Here is a 22,881-nt window from a genome sequence, read left to right as displayed (position 1 = left end):
AAAGAACAAACTAACCTTGATGGCAAACAAAAGGCCGAGTTTGTTTTGTCTTTGCATGAGCAGGTCAGGAAGAACATTGAGGAGAAAACCAAGATGTATGAGAGGCAGAAGAACAAGGGGCGCAAGGAGCTAGTACTTGAACCGGGTGATCTTGTGTGGATTCACATGAGAAAAGAGAGGTTTCCTGTTGAGAGGAAATCAAAGTTGCTACCAAGGAAAGATGGACCTTTCAGAGTGCTGAAGAGAATCAACAACAATGCCTACCAGATCGATCTTGAAGGGAAATACACAATCAGTTCTACTTTCAATGTTTCTGACTTAGATCCTTTTATTGCAGATGATTTGGATTTGAGGTCAAATCCTTTTAAAGGAGGAGGGGATGGTGTAGCCATGAGTAGAGACATTGGAGAGCTGAGTGAGTCTGACGAGGGAGAGCCAGACTTGAGCAGAGAAGAGCCAGACTTGAGAAGAGAAGAGCCAGACTTGAGAAGAGAAGAACCAGACTTGAGCAGAGAAGAACCAAATGAGCTAGCCAGCTTGTGGAGTGGACCAGTAACTAGATCAAGGCTGATAGCACAAGAGGAGAGGCTCCAGGAGATAGCCAAAATCGTGGGTCTTGGATCAAGACAAGGAGATCAAGATAAACCAGCCTGTTGGTTTAATTTAATTACTTTGTAATGGCTTTGGTTATTAGGCTTTCATTTAATTTAAACCAAAGACAATTAGGATTTTAAAATAAACCAATTTCAATTGGATTAGGATTAGAATTAGAATTAAACCATCTTGGTTTACTTCTAGGGTTTTCTGTCGATTTCTTTAAGACATAGGGGAGGCAGCTTTGCTTTCTCAACTTTCAATCTAAGAATTATTCAGTCAACTTTGTTGTCTTGTCTCTAGCTTTCTCTGTTCAGCTCAAGAACATTGATCTCACTTAAAGGAAGGAATTCCTGTGAATCCCATCTTAGACAATACAAGGTGATCTTGTGTCTTTAAGTAGCAAATCATCCTTGGCGCCAACCCACAGGCTCAGGGAGACGTTCATAGTTCAAAGGAGAGCTACCCTCTATCCATCCACCTTCAAGTGATCCAGAGTTTAAGCCATACCCAGGCTGCACCAACTCCGGGCTCAGAAAGGCCTCAAGGTCAAAAACCCACAGGTTCCTAAAAACCCACAGGTTCCTAAAAATGACCTCAGGGTCCAAAGACTACGAGTACTATCAAAAACCTCAGGGTCCAGAAGCCATGGGTTCCCTAGAAACAACCTTCGGGTCCTGAACCCATCAGTTCCCCAAGCGATCCTAGGGTCCAAGGCATAGGGAACCAGCCAAGAATTTAAAATACCGAGGGTTCCAGGGAATCCCAGCACCTAAAGCCCATGCGGCTCGGATCTTGCAAGAAGATCTTCTAAGAGTTTTCTCCGCACCAACGCTTAGTTTACTCGCGCAGTATTCATCAGCTCTCTAATTCATCTCTGTGAATCAAGCTTCGAAACCCCGAGATCATTCCGCAACCTGCAAAGAAGGGGCAATCACAGAAGAGTCCACCCTTCTCCTCGAACCAGCTCTGTCGGCCATCGTTGGAGTAGAAGAAGCAGAACGCTTAGTCATGGTTCGGGAAGATCCTATTTGATAGATCGTGGCTACAGTAAGATAAACAGCTACAAGTCTAGAATCGATTTAACTAAGTCAAAAGCCAGTATAAGAAGGACGAAAGAGTGTACCTGAAACAAGGGTATTGATGAGCGATAAGCGTGAAGAAAAGAGAAGCAGGAATGGAAGAATATACGCGGAACGAAGGAGAAGCCGTTGGGTATCTTCCCTAAGAAGTCGCATGCCTTAACGGATCTCGGGCCGCGGGGTTTGAAATTCAAATTATTTCCTTTCTGCGAAAAGAAGAGGATATCGGTCAGATCTCCGATAATAAAGGAAGAAATCTCCCAAAAAAAGGAAGAAACGACGGAGAGCACTTTCCGTATTGCCTATTAAGCAACCAGTTTCCGGCCCAAGGGATTACAGCGCATATAGAAGACTTCGGTTCTCTCCAACGAGAACTATCTCCAGCCTCATCATCTCCAGAAAATTCAAGACGCTACTATTAGGCTCCGGCCAAATAAGGAGGAACCAATCCTTACCTGGGTTCAGAATAAGCTTCGGCTTGAGTGGAACCCTGGACAGTGAGACCGATGGAACAGAGTCCTGGCTAAGGGGAGCCTGCTGAGAATGAGCAACCCCGGTTGACTTGAGTGCACAGGTTATTCCCCGAGTTCGATGACGAAATCGAGCAATAAGGGGAAAACTGTTAGGGAAAAATACCCCGGTATCATTTCTTCCAGCCTCCGGGCATGACCCAGGCCCCCGGGTCCCCGATAAAGGAACGCTCCAGGTCCCCGCTAAAAGGAACCTTGGGACCAGTCCCAGGGACCGACCTCCCTTCCAAGAAATGGAAGATTTCCGATAAGGAGAACCTTCCATATTTCCGAATATGGTAGAGTTCAACCTAAATCAAACCGACTTCAAGGCGACTATATAAGGGCTCCTAAGTCCCAAAAGCACGGGATCGACTCCTCAAGACTTAGAGATTAGAACTAGGCGGCTAGAACTAGGGTTTATACACCAATCATTGTAGTTCCGGCTTGTTTACTCAATAATATATCTTCTTAAGTCTTTCTCTCTATTATTAACCTCAAATCCCCATGAAATACTTACAAACACATACATATTACCAACTTATCAATCATTATGTGGTACTCACAAAGATCCTACACAAAAATCCCCTACCAATGAGTATTCTCGCTCCTGCTACCAGAGTACTTTGAAGGGAAAGACGTCTTATAGCAATTACAGAGCAAACCTCCGGCTCATCACACAGAGGAACCGGAGGTCGAAGAAATGGACGACGTGCCATTGATCGAAGGGGACCAGACCCGACATCTCAAGGTCGGCTCCAAGCTAACTGAAGGAATAAGAAGGAGGTTAATATATTTCCTCAGGTCTAACTCCAACTGCTTCGCTTGCTCCCACGCAGACATGCCCGGGATCGATCCGGAGATCATCATGCACAAGCTGAAGGTGGATCCCCTACATCAACCCGTTAGACAAAAGAGGAGGAACTTTGCCCCCAAAAGGGACGCAATCGTCAACAATGAGGTCAAAAGCCTGCTCGGCGCGTGGTTCATTCGCGAGGTATAGTACCTTGAATGGCTAGCCAACGTGGTCGTAGTCAAAAACAAGAACGGGGAATGGAGAGTCTGCATAGACTTCACAGACCTCAACAAGTCCTGCCTGAAGGACCCATTTCCTTTGCCTCACATCGACAAGCTGGTCGATGCCACAGCCAGGCATCAGCGGATGAGCTTCATGGACGCGTTCTCCGGCTATAATCAGATACTCATGCATCCGGAAGACCAGGAGAAGACGTCCTTCATGACATCCAGAGGGATCTATTGCTATAAAGTTATGCCCTTTGGTTTAAAGAACCTAGGATCAACCTACTAGCGGCTGGTGAACATGTTGTTTGCAGACCAGATAGGGCGAACCATGGAGGTCTACATCGACGACATCCTGGTCAAATCCTTAGAGACTGAAGACAACATATCTCACCTGCAGCAAGCCTTCTCCACTCTCCGGAAGTACAACATGAAGCTCAACCCAGCTAAGTGCTCATTCAGGGTCAGTTCCGGCAAGTTCCTCGGGTACATTGTAACCCACCGGGGCATTGAAGCCAACCCAGAGCAAATCAGAGCCATTCATTTGATCCCTTCCCCGACGAGCGTCAAAGAGGTCCAAAAGCTAACGGGAAGAATTGAAGCCCTGAGCAGGTTCATCTCCAGGCTCTCCAACAAATCTCAAGGCTTCTTTGGGACCCTCAAAAACCCAAAGGATTTTCAATGGATGGAAGAGTGCGAGTCCGCTCTCCATGAACTAAAGGCATATCTCACTACTCCGCCTCTCCTATCCAAGCCACTACTCAGTGAGGTAATGCTGCTATATCTAGCAGTTTCAGAGCACGCCGTAAGTGTCGTCCTAGTACGCTAGGAAAGAAGCACACAGCTACTAATCTACTAGGTAAGTCGCCGCCCGCAAGCTGCGTCCCTACTTTCAGGGTCACCCAATCGTGGTCGACACCTCTTTCCCCATAAAATTGGTCATCCACAAGCCTGAACTCTCAGGATGCCTAGCGAAATGGGCTCTGGAACTAGGGGAATGCGATGTGATTTTTCGACCAGCCACAGCCATAAAGTCACAGGTCCTGGCAGACTTTGTCGCCGAATTCTCCCCTACGTTGCTCCTACCTCTGGAGCAAGAAGTGCGCTTCCGAAGCGAAACAAAGGAAGAGGGAGAATGGGTCCTGCATGTCGACGGATCCAGCAACATCAGTGGAGCCGGGGTAGGAATAGTGCTTACCTCGCCGACAGGAAACACAACCTCAAGGGCCGTGAGATGCAACTTCAAAGAAACCAACAACGAAAGTGAGTACGAGGCATTAATCGCAGGGCTAACACTCACCCATCAAATGGGGCAGAAAACATCCAGGTCTTCGGTGAGTGTACCAAGCAAAGAAAGATAGCATGATCCAGTATCTGGCGGTCGCCCAACGACTCATCAAGAAATTCAAGAGTTGCAAGCTCACTCAAATCCCAGGGAGCAGAACTCGCAAGCCGATGCCCTAGCCAATCTAGGATCCGCCCTCGAAACAAACATCCAGATGAGCAACCCATTGCTTGTGCTTCAATGGCCAACCACCCTGGAGGAACCCCAATCCGAAGAAATCTCCGCTATCGAAGAGGGCAAAACCTGGATGACCCCCCTAGTCCGGTACCTAGAGAAAGACATTCTCTCGGAAGACTGAATGGAGGCCAGAAAAATCAAGAAGCAAGCCGCAAGGTATTGCATCTCCCAGGAGAAGCTCTACCAGAGATCCTTATCCGGCCCGTACTTGAGTTGTGTTACTCCTCGAGAAGCCTCTAGATTCCTCGTAGAACTACATGAAGGAGATTGTGGATCCCACTCTAGCGGCAAGATCTTGGTGCTCTCCCCTTGGTGTTAGGGGATTTTTGTGTACAAGCGATTTGTGCTCAGCTCTACGGAATGATTGGAGGAAGGAGACATGTCGTTGAGTGTATTCTCCTGCTTCGATAGTTGATAAACCAGGAGATCCTGCTCTTGGGATACTGCAATATGGGTATGGGCCAGTATATGTCGTCGGTGCCTTAGTAGCAGCAGGGGAGATTGGTCGTTAGGCGGGGGCCGCCTATCGATAATGAAGATTGCAGGGTCTTCTTGCTCTATAATCGATGGTTCTGACTACCAGGGTCATTCCTTGGGTGCCTCTTGATCTGTAGTTGATGGTTCCAGCTACCAAGGTCGGTCCTTGGGTATCTACGCACGGGACCATGGAAGGTGTTGGGGAAAAATACTCAGGTACTACTCTCCTCCAGACCCCAGGCAGGACCCAGACCTCCGGGTCCCCGTTTTAGGAACGCTCAAGATCCCTAGTATCGGGTACCCCGGTATCGGTTCCAGGAATCGCCTCCAGCTCCAAGAAAAGGAAAATTGCCGATAAGGAGAACCTTCCATATTTCCGAATATGGAAGACTTCCATCTACTCCAACCGACCTATAGACCACTATATAAGGGGAACCCAAACCCTAGAACAAGGGATCGACTCTTTGAGGCTTAGAGATTATACTTAGACGGCTAGGGTTAGGGTTCATACCAAAGATACTTGTAATCCTTGCTTGCTCTATTCAATAAAGATTTCTTCAAGTCTCTTTCTTTTTTATTACTCTCAAATCCCTACGAAATACCTACTAATCCTCTAATAAAACCAGCTTATCCATCGTTCCGTGATACTCTAAAAGATCCTACACAAAAATCCCCTAACATAAGGTGTTTGGATTTATAGCTGCATCCTTCAATGGAGATTGCCTATGTACCATTCAGTGAGAGATCAAGCCGTTCGTAGTTCATGTATTGGTGGAGGCGCGTAGCCTAGATGGGCACGTAGCCTTGGGAGCACGTGGCTCTAGTGGGCACGTGGCCTAATGGGCACGTAGCCTAGTGGGAACGTAGCCTTGGGAGCACGTAGCTGTGAGAGCACAGAGCTCTAGGAGAACGTAGCTCTGGGAGCACGTAGTTCTGGGAGCACATAGCTCTAGGAGCACGTAGCTCTGTAGTTGGTAAGAGTCGTATGTTCTAGAGGGAACATGGCCGGAACAGACGATAAATATGTCGTTATGCTGCAGTGAGCATGAGCGTCGATGTACTTCAATGAGCATGGAGGGACCCTGCTGATGAGCTGGAGATCGTGGCCTGAGGCAGTAAGTAGAGTTGTAGACGTGCTGCAGTGAGCATGTAACTTCATCTTGTTGATAGTAATCGCAGGATCAGCCTATCATAGGCGTGTCGAAGAAGAAGGTTTTCTAGGTGTGGAACATTGCCTTGGCGGCTGTAGAATTGGTGAGCTCTGGTCATGGACGTCTCTCTCCCCCCCCCCCTTTTATTTAGGTTTAGAGACCTATATTTATAGTGGAGGTCGTCTGTAGGTCGGTCTTGGTCGGCCAATAGAGTTTAACTCTTCCATATTCAGAAATATAGAAGGATCCCTTTATCGGAATATTTCCATTTTCTGGAGGAAGGGGGTGGTCCCTGGGACCGGACCCGGAGTACTTTCGAACGGGGACCCGGGGCGTTTCCTAGCGGGGACCCGGAGGCCGGTGTCCTGCCTGGGATCTGGAGGAATTCAATACCTGAGTATTTTTCCAACAAGGACCCCAAAACCAAGGCCGGAGGCAGGACACTGGAAGCCGGAGGCAGGAACCCGAAGCCGGAGCATGAACCGGAAGCTGGAGCAGGAACCCGGAAGCTGGAGTAATCTCTTCATGGAATATTTTTCCCCAACAAGGAGGGCAGGCTACTATTGGCCCACGATGGCCGCAGACGCCAATAGGCAAGCCAAGCACTGCGACCAATGTCAGAGGCACGCTCCAGTTTCTAAACTCCCTCCGGAGAACCTCAAGTCCATAAGCTCACCATGGCCCTTCAGAAAGTGGGGGCATGGACATAGTGGGGGAATTCCCTATGGCGCCGGGGCAAAAGATCTTCCTTCTGGTAGTCACTGACTATTTCTCCAAATGGGTCGAAGCAGAAGCACTCAGCCGGATAACAGACCACCAGATCCGCAAATTCCTATGGATGAACGTAATCACTCGCTTCGGGGTCCCCCACGAGATTGTCACAGAAATGGACCCCCATTCACGAGCCACAACTTCAAGGAGTTCTGCAAGGACTGGGGCGTAAAGCTTACCTTCGCCACACCCCGACACCCCCAGTCTAATGGACAAGAGGAATCCACGAACAAGACTATGGTCAACATGCTTAAGAAGCGACTGGAGGGTTCCCACGGGAAGTGGGCGGAAGAACGGCACAGAGTCCTCTGGGCCTACCGAACCACTCCCACGACCGCGACGCAGGAAACTCCTTACTCGCTAGTCTACGGCTTTGAGGCCATAATACTCACGGAGATGCACGTGAGAACAACGGTCTCAAGGTCCACCTCTCAAGAAGAGAACGATGAAATGATGACACTGAACCTCGACCTACTCGATGAAAAGAGAGAGGCCGCTCGGCTAAGAAACTGGTCCTACCAGCAAGACGTCTCCAGGACATACACCAAGAAAGTCAGAAACATGACCTTCCAGCAAAGGGACTGGATTCTACGACGAGTAGAGAAAACGACAGGGAAACTCACCCCTGGGTGGGAAGGACCCTATAAGGTAATTGAGGTGCGGAGAGCAGGAGCCTAAAGGCTACAAGATAGCAAAGGTAAAATACAACCCAACTGCTGGAATGCCCTGCACCTCAAAGCCTATCATTTTTAAATACGGTCTCCGGACCATAATTCCTACTATCTTACTATATACTATTTAAGAATTATGATTTCCTACTCCTATGTATGCTAAACGTCTCCGGAGAAAGCTTATAATAAAATATAGTTTCGACTATAAAGGCAGTAGGAAAATCACTATACTTAAAGGGGCATACGAGCTGGATCAGGTCTCCAGAGACCTCCGATCCTGGCCAACCCTTATCAAAAAGTGGCACGTCCACAGAAAATCAAAAGCAGAAATGGGTATGCGCAAGCCTGAGTATGCTGTCAAAACTACCTAAAACCCCTATGCAGCCTAAGGCGCATCGGGGTCCCTAGAGTACCACATGTGAAAATACATGTATTAAAACGCTATGTGCTATACAATACAGGGAACACTGGGTATACTTGCAAAATAATGTGAAATACAGGGAGCAAAAGTGCAAAAGTCCGGGAGCACCTCATAATCTATGATTATCCAGAAGTGGAAAGCAGCAAAGCCTGGCACTTTGGTCATTACACCCACACCAGCACCCTCTAAGCATGTCAGTGACTTCCTGCAGAAGTAGAATACACCATAGGAACTCGATAGTGGCCAGCTTTCGAGCGGCAGAATGCGAAATCCGAACAGGTACCGGTAGTAGTCTTGCCTAGAAAGGCGGAGTACAGTCCCGACGAAAATAAATATTTTGGGTTCTCAAGGGAACGCCAGGCCCATATACAAGCCCGCGATCTAAAGAGGAAACCCACGGTTCCCCATGCGATTTTGGGTCCTATGTATAAAATCAAAGGAAGAACCTCCAGGTTCCCATATAACCTCCGGGTTCCAAGCAAAGATCTCAGGATCCAAAGAAGAACCTCCGGGTTCCTATATGGCCTCAGGGTTCCAAATATGATCTTAGAAAGAAGATAGAACTCCTGTGAAGCCTAAGGCGCATCAGGATCATTACATCTCTAAGAACCTCCGGGTTTCAACATGACCTCAAGGTCCAAATACAAACATCAGGGTCCCGATACGATCTCAGGATCTAAGGGAAAACCCTAAGTTTTCACACGACCTCAGGGTCCAACCACGATCTCAAGAACCTCAGGGTTCCAAGTACGGTCTCCGGACCTATCGAAGAATCTTCGGGTTCCCATACAGCCTCCGGGCTCCAGTCATGATCCCATGATCTAAAGGAGAACCTCCGGATTCCCCTACGACCTCCGGGTCCCAAATATAATCTCATGGTCTAGGAGAACCTCCATGTTCCCAGAGAACCTCCGGGTCCTTACATGACCTCCGGGCTACGAAAACGATTTCCAGACTCCAAGAGTCCATATTCTATAAAGCTCGGAACCCCCGGGTTCAGAGCCAATCCCTCAGGTCCTAGCTGTAACCTTTGGGTTCCTAGGCGATCTTCTGGCCCCTGCATAATCTCCAGGGCTGGGGCAACCCCCAACATCCATAGATGATTTCCGGATTGGCTACGACATCTCTTAAGGCAGGACCCATGTTCGATTTCCGGAGTCTTGACTCCCGAATCTACGACCCTGGAAGAGGTGCCCTGCTGCCTCTCAAGAAGAGAATCATCGACGAAGACCCTGCTTTGAAGACAAGCCTAACACACAGCTAAGAGGTCCGCTACGCGGAAACTAGAACAGAGTTAAGAAATCTGAAAGCATTCTTTAAAAAAAAAAGAGCCACAGCAGGGCCATTGTCTGACAAAACAAAAATAAGGCTCGAAGGCCTGAAGATAAGTTTTAAAACCCTCACAGAGGGCAGATACAACACAAAAGAAACCCCAACAAGGGGTTAAGAGTTTAGACAAAGATTAAGGATCAGTCGGCGGGAGGATCATCAGCAGCAGGCTCCTGAGTCTTTTCAGCTTCAGTCTTGTCCGGGATCACTGGCTCTCCCTCGAAGGAAGGAGCGGGGAGCCCCTGGAACTCAGCCTCGGAGGTCTTCACCATATTTTACCGCTCCATCGCACCCTCAAGATCCCATCTATCGGTCTGATGGTTGAGCCATTCCCTCATTAGCTCCCAGCGAGTCACCACTATGGTGCCCCTCACTGCCATAGTCTTCTCGACATCAAAGGTCTCCGCAGCGCACCTCAGATCACATACCTCCTCCTCCCGACGCTCCAACTGCTCCCTCAGAGAAACTTTCTCCGACGCAGCCAGCATCCTAGCCTCATCTTGGTTCCTCACCTTGAGCCTCAAAGCCTTAATCTCCTTCTTCTTGGCCAGAAAATCATCTTTCTCCTCGCGCAGCTGAGAAGTCAAAGCAGCCAAGTCAGCCCTGAGTGAATCGTGGTCATCCATCCTCTCCCCGAGAGGAACAACTGAGACATCGCCTGCAAGAGAACAAACCGATCATCAGCAAAAAACAAAATACCAAAAGAAACGAAAAGGAGAACAATGTGTTACCTGGAGAAGATCGATCTGGATGAATTGGATGGAGGCAGAAGAGTCCCCCTCCGGCAGAACCACCGGGGTCAAAGGGAACACCTTAGTGTTGAGATTAGATAAGACAGTGGTTGGGTCACTCGACGATGACGGACTTTCGGGGTAGATCCCAAAGCCTTAAACTTCTTCTTAGAATAAGAAGCTAGAGCAGTTGTGGCTTGACGTTTATTACTCTTGATGAAATGAACTTCATCATCATTGTCACTAAGGGCAGCCTGCTTGGGAGCAGCTTTCTTCACCGACATGTGACCTCCAAAGCCCTTTTGTATTCCGCCAATGCTTCTTCACCTTTGGACCCGACATGTTACCTGGAGAATGACACTAATACGCCTCAAAAATCGCTCATAATAAACAGGAGGAGAGGTAAGGACTTACCCCAGATGTTGCAACGTTCCAACGCTTCTCTGCTCACAAGAAAAGGAACCTGACATCGCTCGATGGGAAGCTTCAACACCCGTTCATTTGTCCTCCTTCCTAGAGAAGAATCCACGCAAGGCACGTCTACAAAAAGAAATAGGAATCATTAGCGTCATGTCATTACAAACAACCGTCGTAACTCCTATCACCCACCAGCTGCGCGCTAGACAGAGGAAAACCCAGGAAGGTGGATGAAAGCAAACTTCTCAGTCCAGCGCCCATCAAAACCTGGGTGGTGCTTCCTCTCCTTCTTCTGAATCTCTTGAACTGGGAGCTCTCTGCCGTGAGTATGCAGATGGTATCTCTGTTCTCCACCATTCAAGGGAGAGATAGCATAGGAGTACAAGACCTCGGCGATCCCGATAGTAAGATCTTCGAGATCACCAAGATTTTGCATGGCTATCAATATCCTCCAGGAGGGAGGATTCAGCTGACCTGGAGAGATCTCCAAGGTTTCTGACACCTTCGCCACCAGCGAGGGAACTCGATCTCTGAAGCCTGATTCAAAGAACCCCTCGTACACGAGGACTTCCTCGGCTTCGAAATCCGAGACCCTATCTATGGGACCCGGGATCCTGATGACAACGTCGTCGGAGAGATAATACTTCGCCCGCCAGTTCGCGACTTCCTCTACTCCTATTGATGAAAGAGGGCCCACCGGAAGAAACCTATCTACCTCTACGGACGGCGAAACAGCCTCAGCAACTACATGGCTAGAGTTTTTAACCTCCACGGTTAGATCCAGAGAAGAACCGGAGGAGTCCGTTGATTCTGATGGACCAACCCTGGATCTCTGCTTCTTCGACCTAACCCTACCACCTATGGAGGAAGAATCTAGGGCGAGGTTTGGTTTGGATTTCATCCTAGAAATACAAGGGGGAACTGAAGGAAGGAGTCGAAAGAAAAAGAGGGAGAAGGAAAGGGAAATAATACCTGAAAATGGAGAACCGAGCTCGAGCAAATGAAGATTGCCGAAGATTGTTAGGAGAGAGAGAGAAAAAAGGAAAGTTAGAAAGCCGCCAGGCGGCAAGAACGAAAAGAGGGGTTGTAAACCCTAGATGGATCTCCACGCGCCACAAAGAGGACGTCACGCGAGGGAACAAACTTCAAGGCTTCGTCAAGGCCGTCCCTTCTCTCGCTACGCATGGGGACCTGGAAAGCCCATGAGGCCCTTAATCTGGTCTGAAACCATGGAACGGACGGGCAAGTGATGCACCCCTTGTGTTAGGGGATTTTTGTGTAGGATCTTTGTGAGTACCACGGAATGATGGATAAGGCTTTGATTTCGTATGAGTTTGAGAGAAATAGACTTGAAGAGACGTCTTATTAGATGAACAAGCAAGAACTAGAACAAATTGGTCTATAAACCCTAGTTCTAGCCGCCTATCTCTAGTCTCTATCTAAGTCTTGAAGTGTCGATCCCTTGCTTTAGGGTTTAGGTTCCCTTTATATAGTCTTCCTAAGGCGGGCCTTAGTCGGTTGGAGTAGGTTAAACTCTTCCATATTCGGGTTTGGAGAGTTTTGGTTTGGGAAAAAGGTAAGAACTTTATGCAACAGGAGGTTACTAAATGAAAAAAAAATCAGACATAAAAACTTACCAAAACGCTTAGATCTGTTATGAAAGGGAGACATGTGAGAAGACTCCGACAGATGACTTCCAGGAAGTCGTGGAAGTCTTCTCGATTTCCTGGAATTCACTACAAGGAAAAAGAGTTTTCTTAGCGTATGAAAAAAGCTATTATATGTCATTGATGGATTGATAGCCTTATTGAAACCGCTATATCTGCCCCAGCTATCTTAGGTTTTCCCTCTTTTATAGCTTTTTTACGAATGCTATTGTACTTAAACTATACGATAGCTTTTATTATGGTTTGCTATTATTAGGTGAATATTATAATTAAAATAAATAATTAAATAATAAAAATTAAATAAAAATTAATTTATAATTAAAAATAAAATAAATTTTATTTATAAATTAAAATTGGTTTACAAATGAAATTTAGGTTTACAGAACTAAACCACCAAATCGGTTTACACTAAACCTAAAAAAACTAAACTTAAACGGCTGGTTTGCCTCCTCCACCTTCAAGCTTCATCTTCTTCCTCTAACTCATTGATGGCGACTGAGAACACCACCGTTGCAGCTGCGAAGACGACCGGAGAAGACACTGGACTGCTAGACCGTCTTCACCACCAGAATGAAGACTGGTCTGAACCAGAGGCATAGCTTTTCTGCCTCCTCCATGCTCCGCCACTGACGAGAAGGAGACCACTGATTCGTTACGCTACCACCACCACCTTCGATTATAACACCACCACCTTCTCAAATCTGGAAACGAAAGTAAATATTAATAAATCTAAAAACATAGTAGAAGAGAAGAAACAAAAGAACATTAAATCTCACCATAAAAAACCCATCAGATCCATGAGTCGGCATATTAAGGAGCAAGAAGTGAAAAGGAATAATGAAGGTTTGGGAATAATTTTCCTCCTCTCTGTTAGGTTAAATTGACGGCGAGATCGAGCAGATGGCGTGACGACGAGATTGACAAGATGGTGTGACATTGAGCTTGAGCACATGTGATATGATGGCGTGACGGCGACCTTGAGCTCCGCCGTGGTTTCGTCTCCGGGTCTTCGTCACCAGCGAGTCTTCATCTTCTTAAACTCCATTATTGTCTTCATATGTACTCTATTTACCAAATTTGAAAAATATAACATGAGGAAGAAGAGAAGATTCAAACAAAAAAAAGTGAAGAGAATGAGGGAATTCTGTCGGCGGAGAGAAACAGAGAGAGAAGAATAAATCTGAACCTTTTAGATTTAGATTAATCCAACAGCTCACGAGGTTATCCTTGTATCTGTTTCTTATTGGTCAAAAAACTTTATCTCTCTTTTTAATTTATTTTCATATAAACTTAGTTTAGAGTTTTAATGTAGTTTATATGTTTAATACATTTAATAGTTATGTTTTATTTTGTGGTTTATATGGTTATAATTGGCCACTAACTTTATCTTCTTTCTTTTTTGTCTTGTCTTTCATTATTTTATGATTTTTGTTTTTTGTAATTTTTATAAGTTATGTTTTATTCAGAAATTTCTAATTTGTAGTTTATAATTTAAATTTTGAGTTTTAAAACTTACAAATTGGGAATAAAATTGTAAAATGTACTTGTAGTTAAATTTAAAGTATGATAAAATGTGAATAAATATAAATAATTAGAGTACTGACTAACATTTTAAGATTAATATTTATGATAGAGTGTTTTGAATTAAACAAAATTGGAGTTTGGTCTAAGATTTGTATTATTTTTGAAAATTTGAGTGTAGAGCTATTTTAGTTTAAGTAGATAATATTAGACTTTAAGTTTGGATGTAGAGTTTAGGTTTGAAGTGTAATGTTAATGGTTAGTTCTAAGAATTTGAAATAAAATTGTGAATATAACTAAATTTTGAGTTCTAATTTAAGATTTGGAATCAAAGTTTGAACAATGGGGGTGTTGAATACAATATGTTAGTGTTTATATTTATAATTTGGAGTATAAGGTTTATGTATAAAGTTTAGGTTTAAATGTATGTTCGGGGTATAGAGTTTGACAAAATATTTAAGGTTTGTGTTTTTTGGAAATTATAGATTAAGATTAAAAAGAATAATTTTGAGTTTAAGTTTATGATTCAAATTATAGTTTGAAAAAAATAGAGTTTTAAGGCTTATGTTTAGAGTTTAGGGGTTTAAAACATGTTTAGGGTTTAGGGTTTCAAAGATTAGAAATTGATTTTTCATAACAGTTCTCAAAACAAAGCTATCGTAATGTGCTATCGAATAAAAAGAAAAATTATCTTTTGGCGTTTTTCTAATTTTTACCTAAGTATTGGCAGGTAGTAGTGCTTTTCTTTTCCCGCTCACTAATTTTTTACAATAGCGTTAATTAAGTGCTATCAATATAAACCAAAATCAGAACTTGATCTCTCATAGCAGTTTTGAAAATACTGCTATCGTAATGTGCTATCAATGCCCATTTTTCTTGTAGTGGAAGTCTTCTAGTACATTATATTTTAGAAAACTTTGGAGGACTTCCCATAAGTCTTCAAAAGTATGCTCCAGATTTGAAAAACATGTATATTAAACTCAGATCTGAAAAACCTGCATATCAAAAAACGTTCAAATGGCTTAAAAATAGAAAAAATGAGTGGAAGATTAGATAGATCTACCTTTATAGAATGCACAAAAATACATATCTAAATTTAATAAATCTACCTTTAAATGAGTGGAAGATGAGAACCATGTGATGAAAAACCTTCAAAACAAGATAAACTAGTGAGAAAGACATGAGACAAAAAACAATAAATTGATATAAAGTTTTGTGTTTATAAGTTCAAAAAGATTAGAGAGAGGTTGGAGAGTTTTAGAATGAGGAACATAACATTTTTGTTGCAGCCATTTGAGAAGAGGAGAGAGAATGTGTAAATTTTTCTTTATATATGAAGACAAAAAGTGTAATAAGGTTAAATATTTTCGATTCAAAAGAATTTCAAGTAAGTCTTCTAATAGAAGAATTCCTAGAAAACTTACTTGTAAGTCGTCCAGAAGACTTCAATATTTTTAGTGGGAAACTAAAATATTTTTAGCGGGAGTCAGAAGACTTTCAGAGAAGTCTAATAATCGCCAGACGACTTACATATTAGTCGTCTAGACCCTAAACATAACCCCTAAACTAAATTAACTAACTAAACACTTCATAAAATCAAATTAAACTTAAAAAGTGTTTACTATATACATAAATAAACACATATAGGTAAAATTTTAATTTTTCAAAAAAACATTTAATCTTTCCAATATCTAACCCTAAGAATACATACAATACTACAACATATGTTGTCAAACCCTAAGCCAAAGAATATCATGATTAACTACTTTCACTCATATATGTTGAAAACTATTCAATTTTATTATATCTTAATTTATATCACTTAAAACTGTTTATAATTACATGATTTTAATTTTTCACTTGTCAAAATATTTTTTTTTAAATTTATAAATTATTTTTAAGATCAACTATACCAGAAGACTTCCATGGACGTCGTCTACACGGCGTACAATATCTCAGAAGACTCAGAAAACTTTCCAGGGATATATTCGTAAAAATGAGTTATGTTTTTTTGTTTGGTGAGAAGGGGCTGGCTGTAATTTCACAAGGCTTTTGGGTTACTTCTGCATTTGATTCAAGTTTGGGTATACTTTTGCAATCAAAGTCAAGTTTTGAGTCATATTTGGTAAATCCCTCTTTTTATTTTGAAATTTTTAATATATATTTTTTATTTTTAAAAATTTGAAACCATATCTCCAAAAGCTCACCCCTTAACTCTAAACCTTAAGTCTAGATTAGTTAGCCATAGGGTAAAAATGTATTTTTTTTTTTTAATTTGAAACTCTATCCCCAAAAACTCACCATTTAACTCTACACCCTAGGTCTAGATTAGTCAACCCTAGGATAAAAACACATTTTTACCTTTAATAAAACTTATTTTGGTCATTTTTTCACCGAAGGCTATTTTGTGAAGATAAACTAAAAAATGATATCCTAGGAAATTTCTAAGGGGCAATTCTCTCAAATAGCAATTTTTAAGTTTTTGTCACAAAAAAACTTTCGAAGAAGAAAATGACCAAAATAGTCCATCTTTATTTTAAAATTTTTAATATTTATTTATTATTTTTTTAAATTTGAAACTATATCCCCAAAAACTCACCTCTTAACTCCAAATCCCAAGTACAGATTAGTTAACCGTAAGATAAAAATATATTTTTATTTTTTAATAAAATTTATTTTGATCCTTTTTTTATTGAAAATTAATTATGCGAAGATAAATGAGTGACATAACATATTGGCCCTGTTCGAAAACGCGGCCGGAGTGACCGATTCTGCGCCGGAAAATCGCTCGGCGGAGCTCTGCCGCCGCGAGTTTACCATAGTCGGACCAAACCTCGGATCAGGAAAAAAAACGTATGTAATCTGGCGTTTTCGAGTCCAAAATCAGTAATAACCTCATAGATCTTTCATAGTTTAGTGTTAGTAATAGATAAACTAAGTTAAAATGAAGCAAATCGAAAAAAAAATGGAGTTTATGTTGAAAACACAGAAAAACAGCCGCAAAAATTAGGTTAGAGCTAGAGGAAGAAGAAGAAAGCCGAAATTACTTTTTTACCCTTCTTTACAAAAAGGACAAAAACACATAATAGTACGCCTTCTTGGAGTTGAACCTTAGTCTCCATGTCAAATAAAGACTACTTTCACCATCGAGCTACGACAATTTATTGGTATTACTCGGCATGAAAATGTTTTAAAGGCATGTTTAATATATTTTTTATTTAAAAAACATTTTTCATGAAAAATTACGCCCCGCGTACTCCCGATTATATCCCGCTTTTCTGATAACTCTCTAGGCCCACACCGACCGCCCGACTAGTGCCTAGGGTAGTCTTTAACATGGCATATTGGTGATGCGTCATTTCATAATATAAAAAAAAACAAGGCAATACCAATCTGACTAGTGATTGGTGAACCGATGCAACTCGCGTCCTATGATGTAAATGCAATGTATATATGAGTGACGTAACATATTTTTAATGAGAAATGCTTCATGTTTTTTCATAATGGAAAAAAAAATGAATGCATACAACAAAGAGTCCCATGTTTGTTTTGTATTTTAGCTTCTAGGATAACATAAAGATTCTTGATAATTTTTTAAACTTTATTCGAGAAATCATCTTCGTCCAACATATGCTTTTCTTTTGTTATTAACTTATTAATAACGTTATAACTAGATGTTTATTTGTATTCAGAGCAAGAGAACGTAAGAGAAAAATAAATCTGAGCTATAGCGACAAATAAATTATGACCACCGCCTAAACATACCAGCAAGATCGTCGGTCACATGATTGAAGATTCAGCTCAAATATGAACTCCAACGGACTTATGCCAAAATTCCTGAATTTTTTTTTTTTTGGTAAAATTAAACACTAACTATAAATCAAGAAGAAAAGGCTCAGTTAGTGTTTAATTTTACAAAAAAAAAAAAAGTTCCTGAAAATTCTCCTTTGATAAATGCAAAATGTTCTAAATATATGTTTATCAATTTGTTAGCGCTAAACCCCTGACTGATTATACCATAGAAACCAACGATAGATAAAGGCTCCCCCTACCCAACACCCGTCGAGGCTTTCTGTAGTAGGTTTCATAAAAGACTTGAAAAAAGAAAAGGTCAAAAGATTTGGCTAGAGTCGATTAACTTCATTAATTAAGAGTCCATAATAGATTATAATATATTCAGCTGGCCAAATGACTTGTTCCTTAAATGAAAATCTCTTTTTAACCCAATCTTTAACAACTAACATTAGCCAGCTACCAATATTCATCAATCCTCTATCAAAATCTCCCTCAAATCACCAATTATATCTCCATAATCAGTTAAATAATATTTTAACTAAAAACAACAAGCAAAGATTCCAATTTCAAACATGCTCCTAGTTTCTGAATGAATATCGCTGCACAATATCCGCCGAAAATATTTTATACTAAAAGAATAATATATCCAAGGGTTTCAGTTAGAATATTACCGAAATCGCAATTTTTTAGTCAAAACTAAATGATTTGTTGGGTGCTAATAATTAATAAATAAAAAAATTTAACAATATGAATTATTATTATATTTTGTTTCGAATTTTCAGAATGACTAAACAGAGATTTACCATTCCCCAAGTTGCAGAACTTTTTTAATGATGGAACACTGAATTACGTAACCTTTTCTCTGGAACACTGAATCACGGAACTGGCTTTGGGTGTTCGGTAGCTCCCTTGGGTTGGGTTCGGTTGGTTTGCATTTTCGGATATTTGGTATTTATTAGAGGATAATGACATATATTTAGAGATATACTTGTTAAGATATTGATAATGATGTAATTAGTAGGATATATCCTAAAGTCCAATAGTCGGTGGAGATCTTGTACTATATATACTCTTGTAAATTCATGAATAAGATCAAGCTTTCCAGTAAGATTTGCAGTATTATGCTCCTAAATTCCATTAAGGTTTTACTAATATTTGGATTGAATTTAGTTTGGTTCATTCCATGTTCGGTTAAGATAGGATTATAACCAATGTACGAAATCGCCTAAACATATTTTTATAAAATTAATAAAAAATAATCAAAATATATAAATTATTCAAAAATCTAATTAAAAACTAGTTTTACTGTCTGAACTAACTAAAATATTCAAAATGACAAACAAAATAAACTATTAAAATCTTTAAAATATTCTTAAATATTTAAATTACCTTCATATATATATATATATAAATATTGACATATTTAACTTATTTAATATATTTAATATATTTTCGGATTCTAGCTCGGATTTAGGTTCGGGTTGTATCTCAACTCCAAGATACTAAGCTCTTATGTTCCTTTCAGATATTTTTTGTATAACGGTTTGGATGCGGTTTCTGTTTTTCCGATTTGGGATAAAATCGTCAGGGCCTAGTAGCTATATATACTATTAAAGCAGAATATCTCCTAGGATTTTGTCCTAACTTTTTAAATTATTTACAAAGTCATGCAACTACTACTTAAATTTAATTCTAATATTATTTATTTAAACTAATTAAATAAATATTCCCAATAAAACTTTTTTGAAAACTTTTTTCACCCCTATTAATGTTGTCTAAAAAATATTAATGTTGCCTAAAAAATATTGAATCATTAATGCAACATAATTTAAGTAGTCATATATCCCCTTATTATTATTATTATTAAATTTCCATTTTGTGTATTAAAATATTTTACCAAAATATCTTCATAATTATATATCATCTTATTATTCTCATCTAACAAAATGTTTTGCATACCGATGTCCGCTTATTTAATATTGAAAGTTGTTTATTTTCTGTTAAAATGTTGGACAATTATGTCAAATAGATATTTTTAAATTTTTGTCATAAAAATAGACCACAAAAACTAAAATGACCATAATAACATTTTTTATTTTGAAAATTTTAAACTTTTTTTTTAAAAAAAAAATTGAAATCTTATCCCCAAAACCTCACTCATCAACTCTAAACCCTAAACCCTAAACTCAAACCCTAAACCCTAAACCCTAAACCCCAAACCTTAAACCCTAAATCCTAAACCCTAAACTCCACCCTTTAACTTTAAACCCTAATATCTAGATTAATTAACCTTATGGGTATAAGTGTATATTTACTTCTTTTGATAAAACATTTAAGTGTATTTTGGTTATTTTTATTTTTAAAGTCTATATTTGTGACAAAAAATATTTTAGGTCTATCGTATGAAATTTCTCTAAAATGTTTAATAATAGGGAAAATTTGGAAAAATGCCATCAAATGAGAATATATTTTGAAAAGTACACCATATTTTTAAATTTTTGAAAACTACACTTATTTATAAGTGAAATTACTTAATTAACCTAACTAAGAGTATAATAATTTCAATACTTAAATAAGATAGAAATAGAACAAATAAACATACTGATTTCTGTGTTTTGTTCTAAGTTATACAACAAAAAGTTCTGGAATTTAATATTTTTTAAGAAACTTACGGGTTTTAGTAATTTTTTTAAACTTGGTTTTCGTACTTTTTTTAATAGTTGTAGTTCTTTTTTTTGTATCTTAGGAGGAATACACAATCGTATCATTGTCAACATGTAACTTTGGGGTTTGATGATTTTTTTGTTATAATTTAGACTCTTAAATACACTTATAATCACCACAGTTTTCTTGAAAACATTCGCAATCTTTTGACCTATATATGTAATGGATGTGCTATATATCGCGAACTCTTTGACTTTTTTTACTCTCTCAAAACTCAATTAACATATCATTTATTATATTCTAGGCTAGGTTTTATATACTCAACTCTTTTAAACTTCATGAGTAAACAACATATTTTATATTCACAAAGCATTTAATAAGAAAATATGATAGAATGGTTTTACGGACAATCTTTATATCAGATATGTTTCGGAGATACGTTAATAAATATTCAATTGTTATCCATATATAATTTTAAATATTAGTATTTAATATAATTATCTCCAAATATTTATAATACAAATTATTTTGAGTTTTATTATTAAAACGTCTTGAATTTAAAATTAAATAAGGGCAAAAGAGTCTTGTAGTGCATAAATAAGTGTAGTTTGCAAAATATTATTATAACAATGTATTTTTCAAATTTACAATCTTAAATAGGGTAGTTTACAAATTATCCCTAAATAATACCCATTGAGAAAAAAATTTGATCGTGAATTATTTATCCTAAATATTTGTATGTCAATGCACTTTTAAAAATCCAATTTTAACAAATTGTACAAATCTATTTTTATGAATCTATATTATTAAAACATATATAAAAATTTAATAATATAAATTCATAAAATTATATTTTATATCAATATATTAAATCAAATTGGATTACATATCAATCAATCATCAATTCAAGCGGTTAACTTTAGGTTTTAGAGGGTTTTTTTGGCAAATTTTATCGGATAATCGATAGTTTTAAAAACCTAAACATGATTAATTATCAGATCACTGGGTTTAGAAGTTTGACTAATGATTCAGATCGGGTATAAAAGCGGCTGATTTAAATAAAAAATGTTTAAATAAAAAAATTCATTTTAAATTAACGAAACATTTGAAACTATTAGTGAGATTTTTTATCACAAAATATTCAAAATCTAGCTAGACAATTAATAAAGAAGAATCATATTCGCTGACAATTAAAACAAATCAAGAAATTAATATTTTCCACTTTATAATACAAAGATTTGAGAAAGGTGAAAATGAACAAATTAATAACCTGCTTTAAACTCAAGTAAACAAAAACAATAAGAAACTAGCAGAAAATCTCAACCTCTGTACTATGGAGACCTTTGTTGAAATATCATCTTCGATTGCCTAAAAACCTTACTCGGGCTCGGAAAACTCCACCCCTTCCCTTTTCCCGTCGCCGGAGAGTATTTCATATCTCCCACGACCGCAACAGATCTCGACTTCCTCATGATCGCCGGCTTCGTATCTCCTCCTCTGTTTCCCATCAACATCCTCCAAAACGACACCGTTTTCCTACTCAGCCCACGAGCCGGTTCAATACCCGACCCGGAATCGTCAACTGTATCCGGTTTAATCGGAACCGCCATCGATTTTGATCTCCGAAACGCCGGTTCGCATTCGATCAAACTCGCGACTCGACCTACGGACCCGCTCCCAGGGAAACTAAAAGTAATGTCTCCGGCAAAGAGGGAGAACGAAGAGGAAGACGAAGAAGACGACGGAGAGAAACACACGGCGGCGCGTGAGCTACAGGAGCATGGTATATCGGTAGCACAGTCAGGGCAAAGGGAAGAGAGTCGTTCGTGGAGACAGAAAGGGCAAACGCCAATAAAACCGCGTTTTGAAAAGTGTTTGGGACATTGCGAAAAACAATCTTCGTCCATGTTTTTTTTTTCCTTTACAAAAAATTTCTCGCGTTTCTCTTCACTTTCTCGGAGTTTGAAGAAGTGGGAGAACAAGAAGTAATAGAGCTGTTATAAAGTGTGTGCGTTTTAACGGCGTTTAGTCCATTTATTGATTAATGATACGGTGCGTTTCATGTTTAATGTTATTTACGTTTTCTGCCATCTTCATTGGGAACCATTCAGTTCATTCACGTGCGGCATGATGACTTTGGATTATTAAATGAAACGAATTGAAATTTATCTATATTTAAACTATAACCAAAATTCAGAAAAGAAAAATTCAAATTCAGATTTTTTTTTATAGAGAATTTATGGTTCAAACTCAATTTCGTAAGGTTTATATGCTAGAAAGTAGCACTAATTTTATTGATTTTAACAATGCATATTGTTTTCTGGACCAGAGTCAAATACTCAAATTCATAAGTTTTGAATATAATTAAATGCTGATAGTTTTAGTTATTTCTTTCAAAATTGTTCTGTAAAATCAAACCTAACGAAATAAGATTTGTTCCTAACCAAAATAAAGTTTGTTATCAATTCTATGAAAGTCTTGTTTTCAGAAAAACATCTATGGAAGTATTGATGCGAGCCATTTTTAAATTTAAAATTTA

The 22,881-nt window shown here is 39.7% G+C and overlaps 1 protein-coding gene and 1 long non-coding RNA gene across 2 annotated transcripts; both read right to left on the bottom strand.

Moving 5' to 3' along the window:
* Positions 1-12,680: 12,680 nt before the first annotated feature.
* On the bottom strand, positions 12,681-14,815 carry LOC125587643. Its single transcript, XR_007323900.1, has 2 exons — positions 13,139-14,815; positions 12,681-13,063 (listed from the first exon to the last, which is right to left on the bottom strand). It is a non-coding gene; the product is annotated as an uncharacterized LOC125587643 (long non-coding RNA).
* A 6,691-nt stretch (positions 14,816-21,506) lies between these two features.
* On the bottom strand, positions 21,507-22,409 carry LOC106385924. Its single transcript, XM_013825824.3, has one exon. The coding sequence runs from the start codon at positions 22,247-22,249 to the stop codon at positions 21,674-21,676; it is 576 nt and encodes a 191-aa protein (XP_013681278.2). The 5' UTR covers positions 22,250-22,409; the 3' UTR covers positions 21,507-21,673.
* Positions 22,410-22,881: the final 472 nt, after the last annotated feature.

The sequence above is a fragment of the Brassica napus genome, chromosome C5 (genome assembly GCF_020379485.1).
Source record: "Brassica napus cultivar Da-Ae chromosome C5, Da-Ae, whole genome shotgun sequence".
NCBI classification, from domain to species: Eukaryota; Viridiplantae; Streptophyta; class Magnoliopsida; order Brassicales; family Brassicaceae; genus Brassica; species Brassica napus.
The sequence above is the reverse complement of the archived record's forward strand: the minus strand, read 5'-3'. Positions and strand labels throughout refer to the sequence as shown.

Excerpts from the sequence above, each read along its gene's own strand:
- LOC106385924 (XM_013825824.3), bottom strand. The coding sequence starts at position 22,249 with ATGGACGAAGATTGTTTTTCGCAATGTCCCAAACACTTTTCAAAACGC.